Source organism: Squalius cephalus (assembly GCF_949319135.1).
Source record: "Squalius cephalus genome assembly, chromosome: 14".
Lineage (NCBI taxonomy): Eukaryota > Metazoa > Chordata > Actinopteri > Cypriniformes > Leuciscidae > Squalius > Squalius cephalus.
This window is the reverse complement of record NC_137135.1, coordinates 3,000,049-3,027,403: the sequence shown is the minus strand read 5'-3', so window position 1 is coordinate 3,027,403 and position 27,355 is coordinate 3,000,049. Positions and strand designations below refer to the sequence as shown.

General features: G+C 41.7%; 2 protein-coding genes across 2 annotated transcripts in view; one reads left to right on the top strand and one right to left on the bottom strand.

Annotated features, from left to right (window-relative positions):
- Positions 1-1,478: 1,478 nt before the first annotated feature.
- On the bottom strand, positions 1,479-20,684 carry ptcd3 (pentatricopeptide repeat domain 3). Its single transcript, XM_079892674.1, has 24 exons — positions 20,562-20,684; positions 20,289-20,341; positions 20,157-20,187; positions 19,713-19,758; positions 19,536-19,604; positions 18,927-19,031; positions 18,715-18,838; positions 13,872-13,981; positions 12,735-12,817; positions 12,003-12,090; positions 11,472-11,532; positions 11,300-11,382; positions 9,982-10,126; positions 9,830-9,880; positions 9,630-9,719; positions 8,856-8,884; positions 8,665-8,771; positions 6,642-6,720; positions 6,477-6,567; positions 5,708-5,793; positions 2,546-2,694; positions 2,428-2,469; positions 1,742-1,900; positions 1,479-1,664 (listed from the first exon to the last, which is right to left on the bottom strand). The coding sequence occupies exons 1-24, from the start codon at positions 20,651-20,653 to the stop codon at positions 1,619-1,621; spliced, it is 2,019 nt and encodes a 672-aa protein (XP_079748800.1). The 5' UTR covers positions 20,654-20,684; the 3' UTR covers positions 1,479-1,618.
- Positions 20,685-21,132: 448 nt separating this feature from the next.
- The window catches only part of polr1a (RNA polymerase I subunit A), a 36,820-nt gene continuing 30,597 nt past the window's right edge, over positions 21,133-27,355 (top strand). Inside the window, exons 1-6 of the mRNA XM_079892663.1 lie at positions 21,133-21,320; positions 22,049-22,253; positions 24,548-24,697; positions 26,269-26,376; positions 26,454-26,539; positions 26,648-26,715. Of these exons, the coding sequence (XP_079748789.1) occupies positions 21,244-21,320; positions 22,049-22,253; positions 24,548-24,697; positions 26,269-26,376; positions 26,454-26,539; positions 26,648-26,715 (694 nt within the window). The 5' untranslated portion in view covers positions 21,133-21,243. The remainder of the gene's footprint in view (positions 21,321-22,048; positions 22,254-24,547; positions 24,698-26,268; positions 26,377-26,453; positions 26,540-26,647; positions 26,716-27,355) is intronic.

Genomic DNA, 27,355 nt, shown 5'->3' with positions numbered 1-27,355 from the left:
TTGTCTATTGATGCTTTTACTGGAAAGCGCCGTGTGCACCTTTTGGCTGTTGTAAGGCGCTATAAAAATAAAATTTGATCGATTGATTGATAAGAAAGAAACTGAGCTGACTGATCTAAAAGGTCAGATACTATGGCGAAAAATCAATGACAAAATTAACGGAGCGCACAACTGATGCTGGCGTGCGCTGTAAATGACCAATTTGTTAGTTGAGTAAATCACTCTTTCTGTAAACAAGTTCAGGTCGTTAAAACACTGTTTGCAAATCTCATGCACTCTTTTTGCAAAACTCTGAACACATTCTCACTCTCTAAAACATTTTGCACTGAGATGATGCTGAGGCAGAATGAATCTCTCATTGACCTAGATTTTGAACTCTTTTGATTTAGAGTTTTTAGTAAAAAATAAAAAACTTTTTGGCCTTTGCATTACTGTATGCAAGGGCTGAATATACAGACATTCACTGATATTCAGTACAATACTACACTTGCATTACTTTCATACCACTTATTGTCATGCAACCAGCAAATTTTGTTTACTTTCTTACAATATATACTTTTTTTCTGTAAATGCATGCTTTGGATTCTGTGTTCTACATTTTTTGATGTAGTGTCTAATGAATGATCTGTAGTGTTTATAATATCAACTCGTGTGTGTATGATCTGAAAGCATTGTTTGATTTTGAGAACAGATCAAATGGTTTTGAGGCATTGTTTGATTTTGCCAGAAGAGTCAGAGCTTCTCTGAATGTGGTTTGAAGATTTGGTTTTGTGTTTAAAGGTTTTGAGAAAGTGGGTGATGGTTTCAAGAAATGTGTTTTAGCATAAATAAATAAAAAAGTAAAACCTTAGTAAAAAGTAAACCTTAAAAAGTAAAAACTCCTCCCCCTAGTGGGCGGCGTCATGTTTCACATTACACAATTTACTGCAGTATTTTATAATCAAATCTTTTTCTAATCTTGACAAAACACACATCATTGAGAAGGTCTGAGACTCAAGACTGTTATATGACAGAAGTGATATAGTGACAAGAACTTGTGAAACATGGTCACACGTGGTTTGGCACTGCGAGGACAATCATCTGTCCTTCGTTCTCGGGCGTCTTACGTTACGGACGCTGCAGTTTATTTCTCTGTCCAGTTCTGATGCAGGACTCCGGCATGTTCAGCAGGAGATCAGGAACCCTGGGCGTCTTCTTCCAGGTGTTTTCCAGAGTCAGCAGAAAGGTCTCTTTAATGTCCTGAGTTATTGTAACTGTGAGGTTTCACCTGCACACCATATGAGTTACACTACTAGAGTAATGCTCTTATTACCCCTACTCCATCACACCCATTGGCATCAACATTAAAATAGCAGGACTACTTAACATTTCAATAAAGTCGATTATATATAAAATTTCATAATTCCAATGAACTGCAGTCCTGTGTTTGATCAGTACTATTGGAGATTAGTTTGGACAAAAACACAAGGTCATACATTCAGAGCCAGAATCCAGACTCAAAAGCCCAGTGAGGAAAAGAGCTACAGATTTGTTTTATTGAGTTCTCAAGTTACAATTTTGCATGTGCCAAACATTTGAACAGATACTCAGCCGCTGATCATCCACACCGCCCCGAGATTTAATCGCTGTTAAAGGTCTGAATCTCCAGATCAGACAAGATGCTCCTGCAAGAGGACCAGATTACAATCACATTCTGGAATCTTCTAATTCATCTAAAGCGTCGACGTAGCTTAAGACGTACTTGTGCTGCTCTGAGAGCTGGAACTCCTGCTGGATCCTCTGGATGAGTGTGTGTGTGTCGGGCAGACAGAAGCCAGCGGAGATCTTCACCAGCTCCACGGCCTGATCCACATCACCGCTCTCCTTCACACACGTCAGGAACCGGTTCAGCAGATCCGCACTGACACACACACACACACACACACACACACACATTAGTCTGAACCATAGACTGTATAAACATAGTAGTGTGTGTGACGTCAACCGTAGTGTTTCTGAAGAGCGTTTTTGAAGCCCAAAGTGGGCGGAGCCGGTCGTCGCCATCTTGGATAACTAAAAACGTGCAGCGAGGCGGATTAGCTGAGGTGACGTCACGCTAACAGACAAACGGCTAGTAGTGGCAATCAACCTGTCACTCAAGTGGCCACGCCCTTAATTATGCAGAACTTTAAGGCTTAATATAATGTAAACGGATGAGTTATTAAAAAAAAATTCACCCCCTCACAGTTTTCATGAAGGGCAGAATTAGCTTTATAGACCAAAACCACTTTTAGCTCCAGCTGTAAACATGTTTATTTCTGCTGTAAAGTTGGGCATTTTAACATGGGGGTAACATTAACGTCTAGTAAACATTAGTGATTCATATTGCTTGTGAAGCAAAATCACAAATGCCTGGAAAAGTCATGGGAAAAATGAGCGGGCTCTTACCTGGGAACTCTATTGTGGGTTTTGAAGAGTTTCAGTGTCTCCCTGCATGAAGAGAAGTGAAATTAACAGATGTGAGGGGCGTTTAAAACACATCACAGAATCCCATAGGAGACGTTACCAGGCGGCCGATCTCCTGTGAGCCGCGAGCAGAACAGAGATGACGTTACTGAGAGAACCGGCCGTCCAGCTCATCAGGACCTTCCCTCGGTCACCGGTGCTGTACATGCTCTTAATGTCCAGCGCGCAGTCGGCCAATGAGTCCTGCACCTGAAACACACACGCACACACACACACAATGCATGGAATTTTAACAACAAAAGCAGAAGTAAGACTTAGAAGAAGTATCAACCAATGCAGATCATCTGACACCAATGCTACAATTTTCTGTCATAATCGTTTGTTAACAAACATGTATTCATTATTACATTGCCTTAAATTATTACACTGTTTAAATTAGAGGTCGACCGATTCATCGGCCGATTTTTTGCATTTTTAACATAATCGGCATCGGCCAATATCCAAGTGTATCAAGCCGATTATTAGGCAGGCGCATCTGTGGGCAGCCTAGTGTTGTTGTTGTTGTGGAACACGCGTCCGACGCACGCTGCGCCTAGAGTCATTCTCCAGCAGAGTGAGCAGACCTCATCCAGTGCTTAAGGAAGGAGCTAAGTTCCTTGGAGAAAACTCCTTTATATTTAATTAAAAACTTTTGATATGTTACTGCCAACTTAGAGAAAAAACATGAATAGGCGACATGACGTTCGGCTACTTTGAAATTGATAGCGTAGTTGAGGTTGCATTAGCACAGCAGAAGGGTTGCTATCATGTCACAATAAGTAAGCAAGAATTTACAGACAGTGAATCTGAGACTTTTATTTGTTCTGTTTGTGTGTCTTATATTTGAGAGGGTTGTCACTCAATGCAGAGAAATAAGTAATAAAAAAAGAGACCAACTATATGCTAGTGAAGGACTGGCTTTGCTTTGCTAGCGTCGTTGTCGCTAGTGTTGGGTAGCTACAGACAGACCCGGAGCTAATACGGCACTGGTGCCTTAACGACCGTTATTTACCGGACCGAATATCAACGCGCATTTCTGTGCTTCATTTCAGTGCTACTGTTATGTCTGTGCTTCTCTTGGATGCTCTGAAAACGGACGTTAGAATAACAGAAACATCGCTTCGCTGCACTTGACACTAGTCAGCAGTTAACTTTAGCCAGTGCTTGAAGTGGGGGGAAAAAGGTGCCGGTACTCTCTTGCCTTACTCTCACCGCCTTCACCCAGGGCCGGATTAACAATTTCCTGTGCCCTGGACAACCAGACTCAAGGCCCCCCGTAGTTAGGGGGGTTCGGGGGCATGCTCCCCCGAGAAAATTTTGATTTCTCTGATCTACATATGTGCAATTTAGGACTTTTGAAGGCCAAAAAATTATAAGAAATAGGCTATCTTTAAAACCTTGTCATTAGATTATTTGTCAATACCTGCTCTCTCCTCATCTTCATATTTCTTTTTCTCTCAGTCTTCTTATCCTGGACTATTTCTTCCCCTCCTAAAGCTGAACTTAGTCTTTTCATTTTCGTCTGTGTCAATGACGAAAGTAAACATAGGCTCAGCAGATATTTATACGTTTTATGAATCATTTTCTTAGACAAGTTAATTCACTCAAGGCTAACAGGAAAGCTGTAGCCTAAGTCAGTATTGCCATTAGGAACCTTCTGCAAGCTTTGGAATTTGAAAACGTCTGTTTTTAAATGTTAAAAGTAATTTTAAATAATACAAATTATATATAATGTCATATTCTGTGTTAATTTTGACCACGAACCACGCGCTGTCACTTTAATTCAGCGCGTGCAGCACAGCGAAAATAGACTCGGTGTGGAAACGATCGTTGGACTGCTGTATATGCACCGCTCCTGGAACGCATTGCCGGACCGCATCCGCGTGCAGTGTGAAAGCTCTAGTCTAATATGGGTGCGGAAAAAAAATAAGCTCCGCATACGCATTGCAAACGGAGTATATGTGAAATGGGCGTGACACTGACGCTTTTTTTTGTCAGTGGTAGAGTACCGGCTACATGCGAGAAGTAGCGGTACGCAAGAAAACGTGCAGGTACGCTTTGGAGTAAAATGCAGAAGTGCCGGTACTGCGTACCGGTGAGTACCGCCCCACTTCGAGCACTGACTTTAGCATTCCGTTAGCTAGTAGCTGGATTAAACATGGTTAAAATGCTGGCCAAACAGTAGTGTAATGTGTGACTGTATTTCACTGTAGACTAGGGGTGGAACGGTACATGTATTCGTATTGAACTGAAACGGTACAGGCGTCACGGTTCGGTGTATAAATTTCCACGGAGAATACACGCTATAAAAATAAATAAAACTTGCGTGCAAAGTAATGCGGAACTAACGTTACTGTTAGATACGCGGGTTCTTTAGGGACACCTAATCTGTAGCTCCGCTTTAGCTCCGGCTGCGATGTAAAGATTGCAATGCTGAAATATGTTGTGTGTGTGTGTGTGTGTGTGAGAGAGAGAGGCGCGGGCGCGATCGAGATCGAAAAGTCGCGTGTGTTTAAAGTCGCAAAGTGTTTACTTATATTTGTGTGCAAACGCGCGCGTGTGTGTGTGAGGCGCGGGCGCGATCGAACAGAGGAAACAAAAACATACTCCGTCATTTTGTTTATCAGGACATCATTCAAACTGCAAAGTGTTTAAGTTACTGTTAATTAAAATGTTAAGGAAAACAAATATATTAATCTGAAATGTAGCAAATTAATTTTCAATTCATTCAGGTACAATTACCAAACACATCTCAAGGTCTTTTTGTCTTTTGTACAAGTGCAGATTGGTAAAGTGTTCAATAAATGTTTTTGTTGAGAAATTTTGTCTATCTTAAGTAATTATTTGTGTTACATTTAATCTTTCAAATAGAGGTTAAAAACAAGCACATAATCGGCCAAATATCGGCCAAAATAAATCGGCAGCATTTATCGGCCATCGGCCAACCCGGATTTCAAAAGATCGGCCTGAAAAAAACCATATCGGTCGACCTCTAGTTTAAATGCATTTTCTTGCATACATGACTGAATTGTTTAAAACATTAACTAAGTGTGATTTTGTATATATACATTTCTGAAATTCATAACTAACACTGATAACAGATCACTCTAAATTGTAATATGGACTCGTGCACTTTCTGTAAAGCTGCTTTGAAACGATGTGTATTGTGGAAAGCGCTATACAAATAAACATGAATTGAACTGAACTAGTGATGCGGTTGTACCTGCTGACTGTGTGTTTCTCTGGCCATCAGTGCCAGCAGATCCTCCACCAGCTTCTGTCTGTTCCCGTGGCCCAACGTTTTGATATCTGTGCAACAACACATTATTAGCGTTTTTCAGGTGTTCTCCTCCGACCACTGTCTGGCAACTGTTTTGATTTATGATGATTTTTGGCCAAACTATTCAGAAGTTATAAGCAAAAATTGCCATTTTTCATTTCTCCTGAACACTAGATGGCACTGTGCCAAAATTGTGCAGGTATTCTCAAGTCATGGTTGTCATAACACACACCATGTTTGGTCTGAACACGCTAAAGCGTTGTGGAGATAAAGCCTCACGTTCACTCGAGCTCTTCATCACATTCGTTCATGTGATATTCAAGAACAGTTTGACGAATAAACCTGAATTCCATAACTTTTTGTCACAATGGTGTGAAGATGATCTGGTTCAATAGAATTCGTGAAAAGTAGGTTTTTCAGAAATTCCAAAATGGCAGGAAAACTTTAATGACGGAAAATGATGGTTCAAAGGTTATTAGCATAAATGAGTGCACATTTAGACAGGTGGTGGCGCTAGAGGGATTGAGTTAGAGACTCCCAATTGGCTGTGGTTAATGTTCAGACGGTCCTCTATCTGTGTGCCAAATCTCCCAGCTCTCCCACAAGCGGATCTATGGGAGGCCATCGGCTCAAGAGGAGAAGCAGTGGCATTACAGGAGCTGACATCACTTCAGTGCTCGGCCCATGATGCACGAATCTGTCAATCAATCACCTCTCCATATCTGCGGGATGAGCTCTAATCTGCTCTCAGTGTCCAGCGCTCGGAGCAGATCCGTCATGACGTTAGAGCTGGGGTAGTACACCTGCAACCAGATCACAATGATGTCACATCCTGTGTGTGCTCACATGAAGCAGTGCATGAGTGTGTGTTACTCACTGAGGGAATCAGATCTCTGTACCACTTCATCACCACGTCCACCTGCTCCATCAGACACAGCAGACTGAAGAAGCGCGCGCTGGAACACACACACACACACACACACACGAGCAGGTCAGAAGCCACATCACCATATTCCTGACCAGCTGACCGCACTTTGAATTATGGGTCGCACTTCCGGTTTGGGAACTTCCATTCAAAAAGACTGAAACTAATCATTTCAAATCATAAGGTTGCCCTACAAATAAAGCCAGGCTGGGTTCCCCCGAAACCTTCTTAACGCTACGTCGTTCCTAAGTTACACCTTAAGCTGTATCTTATCGTTTATACGTGTTTTCGAAACGCTCTTAGTTAAGTACACCTTCTGTAGTCATACGTTCATGAGGTTGGTCTGGACCGCTCTTAGCTTCACCTTATCACTGTTGCAGGTCTACACGAATATAATAATAAAGTTTTAATACACACAGACAGTGTTCAATTAGGCTAATGCACAGAATAAAATTGTCATTACACTGATTGTTGTTAGAATTTTTAATTACATTATTATACAATATTATTAATTTAATTAAAGACACTTTTAAAGGCCAGTGAAAGCATAGGCTACTGTCAGTTAAGTCCTATTCGGGCGCTAATATTGTTTCTCATGGGCTTGTCCGGTATTTTAAACATTTACAGGGGTAAGTCGGTGATTTTATTGCCGTCCGAATCCATAATATCAGTGTTTTTCTCACCCAACCCACGTAAAAATCCCTGGCCAAATTAGTTCCTACTGTTTTTTGACAAACAGGTCGTGTGGTGATTTAACTGCCGTCTGAATCCACATCTCTGAGTTTACAAGAAGAGATTCAAAATTCACTGTTTACATCCTTTTTGATCACTGCCGAGCACCGTACGTAAGATGTACACTTATTACTGAAATGCTGGATAGTATTTACAAGAACAACATTTCATCGCAGCTCCACCTCAGCGAACAAAAATGGGGAAGAGAAGAAAGCACATAAAAATTTGAAATGGTTATTAAAGGCTATTATAGTTTGGATTATTTTTTATAATATCCCATGAGTCCTAATAAATGCAATTTCCACTATTTCTGAAGTTCTTCTTTTATAAAGAACAGCACTTTCTCACATAAACAGCCCCTGCACGAGAGAATGACTGACTGATTCTCGAGCCGTCGATATCAGCAGATTCAGCAGCATCGCCACGGACAGCACCGGGTAACGTCACACGTAAGAAGGCATTAAGCAGCTTCCTAAGGGATGGTTCGGGGAACACGCCTAGTAATGGTATACCTTCAGTTAAGTTAAACCTTAAGAGTCTTCGTAGTGCGCTAAGAGACAACGCTATCGGGAAACCCAGCCCTGATCCGTCAGTTTTCCTTCATGATTTATTTTCAGACATCAAGAAAATAAATACAAAAAAAGAAGGACAACATATCCTGCACATCTGTGGTCTCTTCTCCCGATTTAATTTCCGATATATCCCATTAATAATTCACTGGAATACACGGAAAAATCTCGTTTTTTCTCCTCAAATTCTCACGTCTCTTTCCCGGATTGTTTTCACAATTTATTATCTGTCAAATCACTTTGAAATAGTATCACGTAATGCTGAAGTTAATGAACATCTTTGATCAAGGCAGCATAAGTTACATATAACACAGATATAGCCTATACTACAGTAGTGATGTTTACCCAGTCTGTTATTGCAGTGGAAGGACTGGTGCTCTGGGGTTCCTCATGATCTGCTGAAGCACCTTATTGATGCTTTACACTTTAAATGTCCTTTTAATGCTCGATGGTTGAAGGGCGAGTGGAATAATGTCATCATTATACCCAGTTTAAACATTTCTCTATAATTGCGTCCACAGAGCGAGCCTCTCACTGATTGTTTACAGCGTAGTGGAAGTCATAACTCGCGCAGGAATAAGCTGGACTGAGTTTAACGCAGAAGACGACGAGGCTTTGATGGAGGAACTGATAGGGAAAGCTCTTCATTAACGAGTTTGCAGGAATACACTCACTAGTAGATGTTCTGCCTTGAATCATTTCCCATAAGTCTCCAGTTCTCCCCGACTCCCAGCAGCTCGTGGACCCTGTACGCCTGCTCGATGTCCTTGGTGTCCAGACACTGTAGACAGAGATGACACACAGGGTCACGCTTCAGAACTGTGTGGCGTTTCCCATAAAGCCTGTCATGTTTCAGCGCACTTACGATTCTCATGGCGGTGATGAAGAACTGAGCTGGAAAACAAGAGCATTACAGCTGTGATTCAGGAGTTCTGCAGGAGCTTCAGTACATGCAGACGTTAGTGCTTAGGGTCAGTCCTCATACACACACTTGTGGTGTTGGCCAAGTGGAAGCGCATTCGTGTGACAGGAAGTAAGTGTGCAAGACTAATCACATGTCTGATACACCAAATCGCAGTACACTGAACACTTCAATCTTCTCATCACATACACTGCAGCATCAGCTCTATTCTCTATTCTCACAGTCTGACAAAGGATTCGGTCTCTCTAAACCCCGCCTTTCTGAGAGTCTGCTCTGCTCTGATTGGTCAGATGACCCAGTCTGTTGTGATTGGTCTACTCTGCTCTGATTGGTCAGATGGCCCAGTCTGTTGTGATTGGTCTACTCTGCTCTGATTGGTCAGATGACCCAGTCTGTTGTGATTGGTCTACTCTGCTCTGATTGGTCAGATGACCCAGTCTGTTGTGATTGGTCTACTCTGCTCATTCTAGTCTGGTCTAGAACAGACATTTAGAAATTTATTTTAAAGTGTGACGAACTGAAAATAAAAATGTGTAAATTAAGCTCTATAAAACCTTTACTTGCATTTATGTGGGACACTTGCAGTCTTCACGGCCACTCGGCCAAATACAGGAAGTACATCATGTAAATAGACAAGTGTTCAAGCGCAAAGAGCACCAGTGTGTGTATTAGGACAGGCCCTGCTCAGCAAACCCCACTGTGATCATGAGCAGATACCATCATCAGGGTCCTGAGAGGTGAAGCTCTTCCCCGACACCTCGTACATCACTTCCTGTAGAATGTCTTTCTGGCCCTGAACTGGGGCACCTGCAGAGCAAAGCATGATGGGAAATGCATGATCATGTGTTCCTATGTACATGTATGCATATTTTTATATAGAGAATTGAGAGAATTGTTATTGTAAGACATCAAATGACCTATTTTATAAAATATGCTGAGCACGTGACTGTAAGAGGCCAGACTGGGGTCTGAAATCAGAAGAAAAAGAATCATTTACACACCAAAATATAATAAGCATACACCACTTCATTTCTGTAAAGCATGAATAAACGAGTATCACTCATCAGACCGATGTTGAGAGCCTTCATCTCGCTGATCACAGGAAAGGCCTGAGATTTCCCCAAAGCGCCACAGCGTCTCAAAGCCTTCAGGACGGCGTTAAACGTCAGGAGGTTCGGCTTGACCTTCTGCTCCGCCATCTGCTTCAGAAGATCCTGCAAAACACACACACACACACACACACTGATGCACAAGCTGGCTTTGCTGATGGGCTAGTGCTGGACGGTGTGACCAAAAATTTACATCACAGTATTTTCCACAATTATACCGGCTTCACGGTATATGACGGGATTTATTATTTCTTCAAGCATGACTGGGTGTTAGACACATTCTCTACTGACTGAGAGAGGACATACTGCAGTAGATTGGCTTAAACGCCCTATTTTACTGTCATGAGTGAATATTGTAGAAGAAATCACACTGGTATTAACACAGGTCTGCAAGGCTGTTTAAAAGAGGTCCAGCAGGAGGCGCTGTAGGAACGGCTTAATATGGAAAGATTAATGAAAATAACATCGAAACTTGTCTAAAGACCGTCAGTTCCCTTCAGATACATTCATATAACAAAAATAAACACCGGTATTCAGTATGAACCGGTATACCGCCCAGCACTATGATGGACCTGCTTTTGGCAGCCAGTAAGAAGGCAATCACACACAAATGGTTAAAACAAGAGAGACCAACATTAGATGACTGGGTAGATGTGACCATAGAGAGTTATATGATGGAAAAGATCACTTTTTCTGTTAATTTAAAGAGATTGATGATGTTTTTCTGGACAAATTGAAGAAATGGGTTGAATATGTATCAGAAGGAAAGCCAGATTTTACTGCTATACATAAATAGATGAAGATTAATACATAATGTAAATGTTAATAATGTATGTTTGCATGTGTGTGTGATAATAATTCTCATTGAATAATTCTAAAAATTTTAATAATAAAAAAATGAATAATTCTCTAAGTCATTTGAGGTTGTTAAGGATGGAATTGAACTAAGACACATGTTCTCTCCCTAGATGTACATGGTTACCTTTTTATTTTATTTTTTTACCCTTATTAATTTTGTTTGTTTTAGTTAACTTTTTCTTTTCTTTTTTTGTAAAATGTATACTTTGAAACAATTGAACAAATCTGGAGTTCAATTTATATTTAAAGCACATTAGGTAATTGTACATATTTGTATATGTAAAGACACTTTGTGATTGCGTTGAGCACTACATGTAAACTGAAATATACTATATGATTGTACTCTTATTAAGGATCAAAATAAACATAAAATAACAAAAAAAAGAAAGTGGCTTTGCAACAAAAGCTCAAGTCACGTACCACTATCAGCTCCCATTTCTCATTGTATTTCTCCTGTGCTTCTGGGGCCGCTGCGATCAGGGCGTTGAAGATGTGCACATCAGCTACAGGAACAGAACAGAAACACAATCTCCTTTAAAACACTAAATCTCAGTTACTGAGCAAGTGTCTGAAGCGTCGAGCAGGCCCTCACCCGTGAGCCGGTGGTTCAGCAGGTCCGTGTAGGTGCTGAACGCCTTCGAGTACGCGCCGTACTGTCAAATCAAGCACACATACAGTCATCTTCTGCCATCAAACTAGTGGATTTGCCTGATAACTGATAATTCTTTATATTTGAAAGCTGATAATCGATATATTGGCCGATTGTATATAATTTTTGAGAGCCTGATTGCAAAAACAAAAGCCACCATTAAAAGCCATGACCCAAACACACAATTATAATCATCTCATTATAATTATCTGTAGCTTATATTACAGACTTGAACTGTATTTTCCTTTTCTGAAGTGATTCCAAATCATATTACAAGCAATTAAAACCCATCATGTTGAACAACTGAAGTGTCTCAGCTGAAGGAAACAATACATTATTTATCGGCTTTAATATATCGGCCACATTTTCTTATCGGGCTGATAATATGGAAAATGAACATATATGGGCCGATAGCGATATGGCGGCGGATATCCCTCAGAGAAATGCGTGGGCAGAAGTTCCCGCACACGTTACCTTCACCATGCCTCGGATCAGAGCGCTGTATGAGCGCGTGTTCGGCTCTGACAGATGCGCAAAGATTCGCTCAGCATTATTATCCTCTCTGTGGGAACAAACAGACAGTGTCCTCTTATGACACGACAGGGGATCATCTCGACTTTGTATTGTTATGCAGACACACTACCGGTCATACTTGTTCAATACCAAGGATTATTTTGTTCGCATTGAATTTGAATCGCATTTATTTGAGAGAAAAAAGGTAAAAAATTTATATTGTGAAGTATTTTTATACTTTAATTTTCAGCGTCATTACTCAAGTCTTCAGTGTCACATGATCTTTTTGTAATATTATAAATGTCTTTACTGTCACTTTTGATCAATTTGATGCATTCTTGCTGAATAAAAGTATGAATTTAGTTTTTATTAAAATATTATTTACCCAATCTTTTTAATGGTAGTGTATCATGGTTTCCACAAAATATGAAGCAGCACAACGGTTTTCAACATTGATAATAATCATAAATGTTTCTTGATCATCAAATCCTCATATTAGAGTGATTTCTGAAGGATCATGTGACACTGAAGACTGGAGTAATGATGCTGAACATTCAACTGCATTTTCAATCAAATAAATGCAGCCTTGGTGAGCAGAAGAGGCTTCCTTCAAAAATATAAATAAATCTTAATTCCACACTTTAGACCAGTAGAGTATACACCAGGTTTGATCAGATAAACGTGATCACTCACTTCCAGGGGGCCTTCAGTAAGTCTGAGGCTCTGGGTCCTCTTCCTCTTTTAGTCTGCGGTTCATCCTGGACGTCCTCCTGGGGCTTCCATGGGTAAGAGGAGTTGACGGACATGTGGAGAATAATCACCATTACACAAGGTCTCAGAAGGCTCACTGCTTTTACAAAACTCAGCACTATCATCGGTTCAATAGTCACATTTATTTTTTATTTTATCCAAATTGAATTTTTTATGAAATTGATGAAATTATGTAAAAGAGGGGTCCTCTTACACCTCTTAAGACTTTTTTCGCACTTGAACCACTAATACACAATAAAAAAGTTTAGTTGATTTGAGGAGTTGTGGTTGAAACTTTAAAAAGTAACAAATCCTTTCCTCGCGGGTTAACTTGAGCCCCTGAGGAATGAATGGGATGCGAGGAATGTTTCAGTACACTTAGAAAACCCTAAAAATGCTCAATATTCAAACTAAAAATGCGAAACCAATAAAATATTTTATAATGTCTACATGTGTATCTGAATGCATACTGAAGAAAAACTGAGTTTAGGACCCAGAGGAGCAGCTCATTTGCTCCATATAGAGCTATAAGGCCATCTAGTAGCTAGAGTTATGAAATATCATGTTATATTATTTATTTTCCACAAGAGGTCGGCAAAGACACCCAATGGAAGATATTTTAAGCTGAATTAAAATGGTTATGCATGAAATTGTAAACATGAGTTATTTTGAATTTGAAAGAATGTGAGGAATGTGCTAGCCTTAAATTATTATTTATTTATTATTAAATTTGCATTAAAAAAATTAAATAATGTAATAAAAATAAAGATTTCTGGACAAAAAAAATAAAAAATAAAAAATTTTAGGCAGGATAAGGTTAAATGAGGAATATTGTGACGTGTTCGTTCCCGGAAGAAACTCAAGACTACAATGGAGGCATTTCAGGAGTTCAGAAACACTGACACTGATATAGAGAAGAACTGGAGCTTCTTCATCATCAAACAGCAACAGTACACACTAAACACAGACGAAGATGTGAAAACAGCAGAACAGGACCCCTCCGCTACACCGCGCGTGCAGGAATAGTGCTGCTAAAGCAAGAGCATCTTAAACAGTGTTTTATAGTGTGAGAGGCCTTACCGTCTCTTCAGTCCTCTGTTCGGGGACGTTCTCTTGTGCGGGATCACGGTCTCCATAGAAGCAGATCAGCTCTAACAGCTCATTCGTCACGTCCAAAGACACTGATGTCCCTGCACAGAACACACACTCGTCATCAGTCAGTCAGTCACACACACACTCTCACAGATTCAGACACACAGTCACTCAGACAGACGCAGACGCAGTCTCAGACGCAGACGCAGACGCAGACACAGTCTCAGACTCAGACGCAGTCTCAGACGCAGACTCAGACGCAGACTCAGACGCAGACTCAGACGCAGACTCAGACGCAGACTCAGACGCAGACTCAGACGCAGACTCAGACGCAGACTCAGACGCAGACGCAGACTCAGACGCAGACTCAGACGCAGACTCAGACTCAGACGCAGACTCAGACGCAGACTCAGACGCAGACTCAGACGCAGACTCAGACGCAGACTCAGACAGACGCAGACTCAGACACAGTCTCAGACTCAGACGCAGACTCAGACGCAGACTCAGACGCAGACTCAGACAGACGCAGACTCAGACACAGTCTCAGACTCAGACACAGTCTCAGACACAGTCTCAGACTCAGACACAGTCTCAGACACAGTCTCAGACACAGTCTCAGACGCAGTCTCAGACGCAGTCTCAGACACAGTCTCAGACGCAGTCTCAGACACAGTCTCAGACGCAGACTCAGACAGACTCAGACTCAGACACAGTCTCAGACACAGTCTCAGACGCAGACTCAGTCTCAGACTCAGTCTCAGACTCAGACACAGTCTCAGACACAGTCTCAGACGCAGACTCAGTCTCAGACGCAGACACAGTCTCAGACACAGTCTCAGACGCAGACTCAGACAGACGCAGACTCAGACACAGTCTCAGACTCAGACACAGTCTCAGACACAGTCTCAGACGCAGTCTCAGACACAGTCTCAGACGCAGTCTCAGACGCAGTCTCAGACACAGTCTCAGACGCAGTCTCAGACGCAGTCTCAGACACAGTCTCAGACGCAGTCTCAGACGCAGTCTCAGACGCAGTCTCAGACGCAGTCTCAGACACAGTCTCAGACGCAGACTCAGACGCAGACTCAGACACAGTCTCAGACTCAGACACAGTCTCAGACACAGTCTCAGACGCAGACTCAGTCTCAGACTCAGACACAGTCTCAGACACAGTCTCAGACGCAGACTCAGTCTCAGACACAGACACAGTCTCAGACACAGTCTCAGACGCAGACTCAGACAGACGCAGACTCAGACACAGACACAGTCTCAGACACAGTCTCAGACACAGTCTCAGACACAGTCTCAGACACAGTCTCAGACACAGTCTCAGACACAGTCTCAGACACAGTCTCAGACACAGTCTCAGACACAGTCTCAGACACAGTCTCAGACACAGTCTCAGACGCAGTCTCAGACACAGTCTCAGACGCAGTCTCAGACGCAGTCTCAGACGCAGTCTCAGACGCAGTCTCAGACGCAGTCTCAGACGCAGTCTCAGACGCAGACTCAGACGCAGACTCAGACACAGTCTCAGACTCAGACACAGTCTCAGACGCAGTCTCAGACGCAGACTCAGACGCAGACTCAGACGCAGACGCAGACTCAGTCTCAGACACAGACACAGTCTCAGACATAGTCTCAGACGCAGACTCAGACAGACGCAGACTCAGTCTCAGACGCAGACACAGTCTCAGACGCAGACACAGTCTCAGACGCAGACTCAGACAGTCTCAGACGCAGACACAGTCTCAGACGCAGACACAGTCTCAGACGCAGACACAGTCTCAGACGCAGACTCAGACAGTCTCAGACGCAGACTCAGACAGTCTCAGACGCAGACACAGTCTCAGACACAGACACAGTCTCAGACACAGTCTCAGACACAGTCTCAGACACAGTCTCAGACACAGTCTCAGACACAGTCTCAGACACAGTCTCAGACACAGTCTCAGACACAGTCTCAGACACAGTCTCAGACACAGTCTCAGACAGACGCAGACTCAGACAGTCTCAGACGCAGACTCAGACAGTCTCAGACGCAGACACAGTCTCAGACACAGACACAGTCTCAGACACAGTCTCAGACACAGTCTCAGACACAGTCTCAGACACAGTCTCAGACACAGTCTCAGACACAGTCTCAGACACAGTCTCAGACACAGTCTCAGACACAGTCTCAGACACAGTCTCAGACACAGTCTCAGACACAGTCTCAGACACAGTCTCAGACACAGTCTCAGACAGACGCAGACTCAGACAGTCTCAGACGCAGACACAGTCTCAGACACAGACACAGTCTCAGACACAGACACAGTCTCAGACACAGACACAGTCTCAGACACAGACACAGTCTCAGACACAGTCTCAGACACAGTCTCAGACACAGTCTCAGACACAGTCTCAGACACAGTCTCAGACACAGTCTCAGACACAGTCTCAGACACAGACACAGTCTCAGACGCAGACTCAGACAGACGCAGACTCAGACGCAGACACAGTCTCAGACACAGACACAGTCTCAGACACAGTCTCAGACGCAGACTCAGACGCAGACAGACGCAGACTCAGACACAGTCTCAGACGCAGACACAGTCTCAGACACAGTCTCAGACGCAGACTCAGACGCAGACTCAGACACAGACACAGTCTCAGACACAGTCTCAGACGCAGACTCAGACAGACGCAGACTCAGACACAGTCTCAGACTCAGACACAGTCTCAGACACAGTCTCAGACACAGTCTCAGACACAGTCTCAGACACAGTCTCAGACACAGTCTCAGACACAGTCTCAGACACAGTCTCAGACACAGTCTCAGACACAGTCTCAGACACAGTCTCAGACACAGACACAGTCTCAGACGCAGACGCAGACAGACGCAGACTCAGACACAGTCTCAGACTCAGACACAGTCTCAGACACAGTCTCAGACGCAGACTCAGACGCAGACTCAGACACAGACACAGTCTCAGACACAGTCTCAGACGCAGACTCAGACAGACGCAGACTCAGACACAGTCTCAGACACAGTCTCAGACACAGTCTCAGACGCAGACTCAGACGCAGACTCAGACGCAGACGCAGACTCAGTCTCAGACACAGACACAGTCTCAGACATAGTCTCAGACGCAGACTCAGACAGACGCAGACTCAGACTCAGACACAGTCTCAGACGCAGACACAGTCTCAGACGCAGACACAGTCTCAGACGCAGACACAGTCTCAGACGCAGACACAGTCTCAGACGCAGACACAGTCTCAGACGCAGACTCAGACAGTCTCAGACGCAGACTCAGACAGTCTCAGACGCAGACTCAGACAGTCTCAGACACAGTCTCAGACACAGTCTCAGACACAGTCTCAGACACAGTCTCAGACACAGTCTCAGACACAGTCTCAGACACAGTCTCAGACACAGTCTCAGACACAGTCTCAGACACAGTCTCAGACACAGTCTCAGACACAGTCTCAGACACAGTCTCAGACACAGTCTCAGACACAGTCTCAGACAGACGCAGACTCAGACAGTCTCAGACGCAGACACAGTCTCAGACACAGACACAGTCTCAGACACAGACACAGTCTCAGACACAGTCTCAGACACAGTCTCAGACACAGTCTCAGACACAGTCTCAGACACAGTCTCAGACACAGTCTCAGACACAGTCTCAGACACAGTCTCAGACACAGTCTCAGACACAGTCTCAGACACAGTCTCAGACACAGTCTCAGACGCAGACTCAGACAGACGCAGACTCAGACACAGTCTCAGACGCAGACACAGTCTCAGACACAGTCTCAGACGCAGACACAGTCTCAGACACAGACACAGTCTCAGACACAGTCTCAGACGCAGACTCAGACGCAGACAGACGCAGACTCAGACACAGTCTCAGACTCAGACACAGTCTCAGACACAGTCTCAGACGCAGACTCAGTCTCAGACACAGACACAGTCTCAGACACAGACACAGTCTCAGACACAGTCTCAGACGCAGACTCAGACAGACGCAGACTCAGACACAGTCTCAGACTCAGTCTCAGACACAGTCTCAGACACAGACTCAGTCTCAGACGCAGACTCAGACACAGTCTCAGACACAGACACAGTCTCAGACACAGTCTCAGTCTCAGACACAGTCTCAGACGCAGACTCAGACAGACGCAGACTCAGACACAGTCTCAGACTCAGACGCAGTCTCAGACGCAGACTCAGACTCAGACGCAGACTCAGACGCAGACTCAGACGCAGACACAGACACAGTCTCAGACGCAGACTCACTCAGACGCAGACTCAGACTCAGACACAGTCTCAGACTCAGACACAGTCTCAGACTCAGACACAGTCTCAGACGCAGTCTCAGACGCAGACGCAGTCTCAGACGCAGACTCAGACACAGTCTCAGACTCAGACTCAGACACAGTCTCAGACGCAGTCTCAGACGCAGACGCAGTCTCAGACGCAGACTCAGACTCAGACGCAGACTCAGACTCACACTTAGACGCAGACTCAGACTCAAGACGCACACTCAGACTCAGACTTAGACGCAGACTCAGACTCAAGACGCACACTCAGACACAGACTCAGACTTAGACGCAGACTCAGACTCAAGACGCACACTCAGACACAGACTCAGACGTACACGCAGACGCACACGCAGACGCAGACGCAGACTCAGACTCAGACTCAGACGCAGACTCAGACGCAGACTCAGACGCAGACTCAGACGCAGACTCAGACGCAGACTCAGACGCAGACTCAGACGCAGTCTACAGTCTCAGACACAGTCTCAAGACTCCACACACACACACACACACACTCACTCACCGGCCTGCAGCAGCTGGTCGTACAGATCTACAGCGGCTTTGACCTTCCTCAGTTGAACTCTCTCTGCGAGCGCAGCTTCAGACGCCTCCTCTATCTGAGCCTCCAGAGTCTCCGGCATCAGACACTTCCAACAGAACACAGCAGATGCTTCACAACATTCACACACACGCATGAGCAAAGCAAACCACAGGACACAAGCACTGGACACTCACGGGAATATGAGGGTGTGCGTAGTCTTTCTGGAAGTAATTTGGGTATTTGTTGATGAAATAATTGGCAGCATTTCTGCCTGACTCCTGGGACAAGGAGAATAATTTCTGTGTGGGAGAAATAAAGAGGTCAGTGTGGGTTTTCATGTAATGTGCATCTATGTTCACAACTTATACATGCAGCATATACATTAACTCTTTCCCTGCCAGCGTTAAAAAGCTAAACCTGTCAGCCACCAACAGCGTTTCTGACCATTTTCACAATAATTTCATCGGCCACAGAATATTTTGTTGTATTAATATCTGAACATGCAACATGTGAAAAGAAATAATTTTTTTTAAACATTTTATTCTAGATTCAAGCATTCTTTTTTTATCAACACTTGAATGTGGGTAAGTTTGGGTAAGCAACATTTTGAGCAAAAAGCTGAGAAAATTATGTTTTTCTCAAAGTCTTCATCCGGATGGGATCAAAACACAGACGGAGTAGATCGAGTTCATCAACACCTCAAAGTTCAACATTTCATTCAGTAACGTTAGCCAGTTTTGATATGCCGATTGTGAACTTCTCTAATGGTTTGATAGCCAGTTCAATATTTATGAGCTACTCACAAAGTCTAATGATGTTCTTGGAGCGAGATATGGATCATCCTGGAATCTGTAATCTGATGCTGTAGGATCCTAGACAACACACACACACACACACACACACACAGTAACTTTGTTTACATGATATTAGATGACAAATATGTTTATAACATGGATGTTGGAGTTGTCTGATTAACATACCCTGTTCACGGTGGATGCCAGTGCCTGTAAGACAGCCTCTTTACTCCTGATAATAATAATAATAATCAACTTTATTTCTATCGCGCCTTTAAAGGAGCTTCTCAAAGCGCAAAGGTAAAAATACAAGAAAATACAAAATAGTAATTCAACAATATTAAATTGGTGTATTAAAAAAGAAGATAGATCTGTGTGTCAACGGCATAAAAGTGATACTTAATACCAAGAGTTCATAAAAGTTGTCCAAGCAGGAATAAATAAAGACTAAAGAGTAAAAAGTAAAGGTCCTAAAACTGAGCCCTGAGGGATGCCAGTAGAAACTAGTCCAATATCAGACCTGTATTGTGCATCCGGGCAAATAAGTAAATTAAATAATTAATCAAATTAATTGACTGTGTGAATTAATGAGTTAGTGATCTTTCATGTGTTGATCAGAACAGTACTTACCATGTTTTCTTCTTTGGAATGACTATTTCTTCTAAAAAATATAATAAAAAGATTTGTTTCTGATTATAATGCAGCTTAATTTAACAAAGCACATGAATTATCCTATTAAAAGACAGAAATGAGTTGTCAAACCTAGTGAAGAAACGGCAGGCTGTTGGTCTGCAGCAGAATTCAGAGCAAAACTCCTGTAATCAAACCCCATAATGAGCTATTTCATTCTAATAATAAAATTCATATTCTGGTAAAACTTGGAAAGTTATTAATCATATGCCGACGTGAGCTGACACATACAGCCCCTTGAAATGACCTAGAGACAACCAGTCATTTCTTTAAATGCATGGAAATGACACAAATGTCATTTAATAAAAAGGCGCAAGTAAGCCTGTTCTTGTGCAATCACCTTACCTATTAGGCCATGAATTCTGCAGATGGATACGCAATATTCTGCTACTCTTACAAGCATGATGCCTGAGAGCTCGCGAACAGGAGGACGCCATGACACCGAGTGCGCGACTGAAAACCGTCCGCTTTAACGCTTCCTTTAAAACACCAGGAAGCGCTGAAGAAACCTCGGGCTGTCATTGGTCCATTCTGGTCAGCGCTGAGTAAAGTAACAGGTATCATGTGACTTGACCGTAAAATTTTTACTTAAATCGCGGTGTGGAAAATAATTTACGTCTTGATAATGACACTGAGAAAGTTTAATAACCATTGAATTAAAATAAATAGCGAAGAGTTAAAAAAAATATTCTGAAAGTTTCAAACTAATTTCAATTCTACCAATCTCTACGGCCGGGATATACCATCTGACCAAACAATAATAATAATAAAAACTATTCGTCCTAAATCCCCGTAGAATATTAATATGCAGGTGTTTTACTAGCAAATAATTAATATTTACCACTGTTCCTTAGGTCAACATCTCTGCTTCTGTCGCTTTTGTTCATGTTTCAGTCTAATTTACCCCTCCGTGTTCTTTGGTCTCGTCCATGCGTCCAGCACGCGCTCCCACATGTTACAGCTCTACCTGACGCACATGGGGAATACAGAGAGATTTCTATTCTAATGTACATGGTTTATTAACAAAATGCAGTTTTCAAAAGAAACACCATGGAGGCGATTAGAGGGCATGTCGTTTGGCTTGTACGACGCTAAGGAATTAAGGTAATGATAATAATACTTGCACAACTAACTTGCTCAGCTAGCCGGAGATTAGTTGCATGTTACTGTAAACTAAAGACTCCAAGCGTTATTACCAAAACACACAGTTCATTTAACAACACATGTGGAGCTTTGTGACAACATCATCCATATGCTGTCACGCTAAATGCTGTTTAAAACATTAAGTTACGTTTGAGTCAAACATAAGCAGTAACACAATCAAGAAGCTCAATAATTCCTGAAAGTAGTTCACTACTTCATAACTCAATAACTTTACACAGTTTTGCACTGAAATGATGACACTTTTCAAATAAGGGCTCGTTTGTTGATATATTGGTTATCAAGAACTAAGAATATACTTATACTACAGTAGTCAACATTTGAAGATCATCAAAGTTGTCCTAAGACAAGAACGGGTATTGTCCAAAATTCATGTATAACTTTGATGAAAGGTTTTGATCCTCATTAAATGTTGACTACTGTATTTATATAATATACTACTTATACAGCATGCATTATAATATACTATACTTCTACAGCATACGTTATAATATACTATACTTCTACAGCATACAATCTAGTTAAATGTTAGTTAATTTGTACATGTACTTGTTGTTTTCCTGTGACGCTGCTTTGAAAGCAGATCTGAGTTGTATAAAGCTCTATAGAGATGAAGGGAGATGAGCTGACCTTCTGTCATCCTCTGGTGTGTGTGTGTGTGTGTGTCTCAGGAGGCTGAGTGTGAAGACGGTCACTAACCCGGAGCTGCTGGACGGCGTGGGCAATGCGGCCCCGAACGGGCTGTACGATCTGGCCCTGGGCCCGGCCGACAGCAAGGAGATCTGCTCCACCTGCATGCAGGACTACGACAGCTGTCCGGGACACCTGGGCCTCGTGGAGCTGCCGCTGCCCGTCTACAACCCGCTCTTCTTCACCGTAAGCTCTGCTCTCACGGGGTGGACGGTTCACACTAATATGATGATTCTGCCATTAATTACTCGCCCTCATGTCGTTCCAAACCCTTGAATGAAGATCTTTTTGATGAAATCTGAGAGATTTCTATCCCTCCATTGACAGTCTACACAACTACCTCTTTCAAGGCTCAGAAAGGTAGGAAAGACGTCATTAAAGTAGGGGTGTAAGGATTCCCTCATGTCACGATTCAATACATATGAACTCACAATACGATATTATTGCGATACTTCAAGACATATGATAAATGGTTATAAAAAAATTAACTGATTAAAATGCTAAATCTGATATAACATTGTGTGTGTAAATGAATATGATGGTCTTGGTGCTGAAACCCAAAGCACAGGACAATAGAGACGCCAGAATAACAATATTCATGATCCTGAAGATGAAAACACTGAATTATTGTAGATGAATATGCTTGAACTCTTTCACTGACTAGATATATTTAATATAATGTCGGACACTTTTACTGGTAACATCAGATATCTGGCATTATCAGGACACACACATATTCCCCCAGTGCATTATTATACATTATATTCAACATTATATACAGTAGTTTAATGTAGAACTGACACTACAACTCTGAAAACTTGAATTTTTTTTCTCACACAGTAATTTTTATTTTGGGTGAACTACACACAATATATATTTTCACTATCCACGATACATGTTGTTGTATTTTTGTATTGCGATATATTGTGACATGAATGTTACACCCCTACATTAAAGTAATCCATGCGACTCCAGGGGTTTAACCTCAAATTTATGAAGCGACGCAAGAGCTTTGTTTGCACAAAAATACTATTTACCAGTTTATTTACAAAATATTAATCTCCAACACGTTCACGAGAGCAGAGAAAGCGGTTTGAAAACGTAATATTTAGAAAATAAGACTTCTGAAGAAACCCGATCACTTTATATGATGAACAGATTTAATTAAAATGTTTCTATGTGAATAAAAGCCTAAATTAATTCTGTTCATCATATAAAGTGTTCATGTCTCTTCTTCAGAAGTCTGATTTTCTAAATATTAAGTTTTCAAACCGCGTTCTCTAAATATGTATTTATTTTACAATCGTTTTATGAACATTTTTGGTGAACAGACTTTCAGTGGAGGGACTGAGATCTCTGAGATCTGAGTAAAAGATCTTCATTTGTGTTTCAAGTCTGATGAGTTTGGAACGACACGAGGGAGAGTAAACGATGACAGAATTGACATTTTCGGGTGAACTGTCCCTTTAAAAACAAAACAACTGAATTGTGATGAGATCATGATCCTGTCTGATTTAATAGTTTTGGGTAACACTTTATTTCAGTGGTTAACTTTAGACATATTCTGCTGACTGTACGTAAACTTGCACATACACTGCCATAAAGTTTGGGGTCGGTGAGATTTTTAATGTTTTTAAAAGAAGTCTCTTCCGCTCACCAAGGCTGCATTTATTTGATTAAAAATACAAAAATACAGTAATATTGTGAAATATTATTATAATGTAAATCATCTGTTTTCTATGTGAATATCTAGTAAAGTGTAATTTATTCCTGTGATCAAAGCTGAATGTTCAGCATCATTACTCCAGTCTTCAGTGTCACATGATCCTTCACAAATCACTCTAATATGAGGATTTGATGATCAAGAAACATTTATGATTATTATCAGTGTTGAAATGTACAGTTTTTTCAGGATTATTTGATGAATAGGAAGTTCAAAAGAACAGCATTTATCTGAAATTTAAAGCTTTTGTAACATTAAAGAAATAAAAGCAATCAATACTTTATTCTTAATTAAATTGACCAAAAGTGACAGTAAAGACATTTATAATGTTACAAAAGCTTATATTTCAGATAAATGCTGTTCTAATCCTGAAATGTTTTTTACACAACTGTTTTCAACATTGATAATAATCATAAATGTTTCTTGATCATCAGATCCTCATATTAGAGTGATTTCTGAAGGATCATGTGACACTGAAGACTGGAGTAATGATGCTGAACATTCAGCTTTGATCACAGGAATAAATTACACTTTACTGTATATTCACATATATATGTTTTTTTTAAATGCTTGGTAAGCAGAAGATAATTCTTTTATAAATCTTATCGATCCCAAACGTTTGATCGACAGTGTGTGTGTCAGCTTACTCCAGCCCTAACCTCACAGTCGTCTAATACTCTGCTGAGAGTGAGTTGACTTGTAGTTAGCAGAATGTCTGAGTGTATCTCCTCCAGCCCTGATCTCCCTCTCCTCACAGAATCTGTTCATGCTCATCCGGGGCTCGTGCCTGCAGTGCCACCTGATGCTGTGCCCGCGCTCGGCTCTGCACCTCCTGCTGGGCCAGCTGAAGCTGCTGGACGTGGGGGCGCTGAACGAGGCGTACGAGCTCGAGCAAGTGCTCAACCAGGTCAGACACGCTCAAAGCTCTCCTCGTCAGATCATTCAGGACTAGCTTCTGGAATCAGATACTTGTTATAAAATAAAAATTTAAATTCCTCTTATCAATTTTTTTGTGAGCATTTCAATATGACTTTAAACCATTCAAGCGAGAGACGACTCACACACTGTTTTCTTCAGGAGTGTGTGTATCAGTACTGGATCAGTGCTTCAGGGCCCGGTTTTTCAAAAGGTTTAATCCGGATAAAATTGATCCGGATTTAGTAATCCTTTTTTTTGTGATCCGTGATCACGTAATCCATCTTACTTTTGAGCCAGTTTTTCAAAGCAACATCGGATTGGATCAATCTGATCCGGATAGGAACTTTTCAGGATCACCAAATCCTGTTTACTAGAGCCTTAAATGGAACCAACAGTGTAGCCTACTGGCTTAGCAAAGAACAGCAGTTGGCAAAATACCGGTGGCCACAAATAACCGTTGTTTATTTTAATTTTAAGAAACAGAAACACTGTAATAAACAGAAACATTTTACTTTCCTTATTTTGTTATAATGTTAAATTGCAGATTTTGTTGTTTTACCATATTTCATTAGATGTGACATGCTTCATATATGCTTCAAATATGAAGAAATGTATATATCATCAATAAACATTGATTTCGTGATCATTCACTTAAAAAAAAAACCTCTCTGGTTTTATTTGGTTCGAAAAATCACAACTGAATCCACCCTTCTGATGGGATCAGGATAATCCTGTTTTTTTGGATCAAATAGATCCCAAACCGAGTTCAAAGTTCTGAAAAACCCAAAGGGCAGGTTTGATCCAGATCAAATTTAAGATCGGATTACATGATCTGATCTTAGTTCAGAATCCCTCTTTTGCTTTTGAAAAACCCATTTCCAAGATTTGATCCAATCCGTGATCCGAAATCTCACTGGATTACTTTTGAAAAACTGGGCCCAGGAGTGTGTGTATCAGTACTGGATCAGTGTGTGTATCTGTGCAGCTCTTAAAGTGACAGCACTAATATTCCTGCGGCGTCTCTATAATAACACTGATCAAACAAAAGACAGAGAAGATTCACTCGTTCTTCACTGAATAACTTTTGTAACTATATTTCTAATGTATATTTTATTAATAAAGTTCAGTGTTATTCTACATTTGATTAGTTTCTGAACCTGAATACCAGGTTTATTTCAGTCGTATATTTGCTCAGTTGTGTCTATTTGCTGCGATTGCTAATTTATTACATTATTTTTTAATCACTGAGTGTTAATTGTCTTTAATAATGCTGAAGTGTATATCAGTTAGTCTAGCTGTTCTTCTGTGGTGTTTCTAAACCTCAGGCAAACGCTCCTCGTGTAAGTGTTCCTGAGCCTGTTGAGTTTTGCTCATGATATTCAGATACAATTAAATGTTTTGCTATAAGACTAAATGTGAATGATATCTAAGGTATCTTTTTTTACCTTATTGGAATCGAAATTAAGAATCGATAAGCATAAAATTAAAATTGCAACGGTACCCAACCCTATTTATGAGACCCAAGTGCTCACATGTTGTGCTTCTGCCTCCGTCTGCCAGTTGCTGGAGGTCACCGCTCAGCCGACCCCAGGAGAGATCCAGGAAACTCTGGATGCGTTCATCAACCCCATCCTCAGAGCCAGGCCGGACAAGCAGCACACCGCTCCTGTGAGTCCCTCTCCTCATCTCTAGTGTCGTCTCTGTGCAGCTTATATGTGCATCTCATACATCTGTTCTGCCTTCAGATCAGACATGTGTGTGAGAGGAAGATAAGTCTCATCCACAGATTCTGGAGAACACACATGTCCGCAAGGAAATGTCCCAATTGCAAGTGAGGAGCTCAACTTTTTCCTGTTTTCTCTTATTTTTAAGTGAAGCATACTCTCTACCTTTTGTGTGAGAGCTGCTGTGAGAAAGTGTGTGTGTGTGTGTCTTTCAGTATCAGAGTGACCGTGCGTCAAGAACACAACAGCAAACTCATCATCTCCTCCATCTCACTACAGGCCGGTGAGTTCAGATCGTGTTCTCATGCACTCTTTCTGAAATCAGCCATCAGAACATCATGCAGTGTGGATTAGATGCTAGTAATGTCCAGGTCTGGATTAGTATGGAAGAAAGTATGGGAATATATTTGGTTTTCTCTTGTTTTTTATGGCGTTTTGAGCTGGCATGCCGAAAGTTTGTGATCATTTAGTGACCAGTGTTTTGGGAGTAGCTGACTATAATAAAGCAAAGAAGCCTGTAAAAGCCCTGTGCTAAACTCACAGGTGTAAGGTAGGGCTGGGCCATATGACCAACAACTCATATCTCTGTATTTTTTGGTTAAATGGCAATATATATCTCTGTACTTTCTACGTTTTTCTATATGGATAAAGAAAATCTGTAGGCCTTTTTATTTAAAAAAATGTTATTTGACATCCAGCCCAGTGATATCCTACAAACAATGTTGATATTGAAGGAAATGGACACAAATATAGTGATATGACATAGTAGAGTATGTATAGTATGATGTAGGCTATGCAATATATTATGTGCAAAAAGGTGGTTAAAATCACATTACATTCTAACAATGTAACATTACAATCTAATTATTTTGTTTTTATATTGACTAAAGGCTGAACTAAAAATGAAAATAAAAACAAAAGAA

Excerpts from the sequence above, each read along its gene's own strand:
- ptcd3 (XM_079892674.1), bottom strand. The coding sequence starts at position 20,653 with ATGGCGTCCTCCTGTTCGCGAGCTCTCAGGCATCATGCTTGTAAGAGT. Across the intron at positions 18,839-18,926 it reads ACGCACACCCTCATATTCCC|TGTCTGATGCCGGAGACTCT; the intron begins GTGAGTGTCCAG and ends TTCTGTTGGAAG. Across the intron at positions 11,533-12,002 it reads TGATCCGAGGCATGGTGAAG|TACGGCGCGTACTCGAAGGC; the intron begins GTAACGTGTGCG and ends TTGATTTGACAG.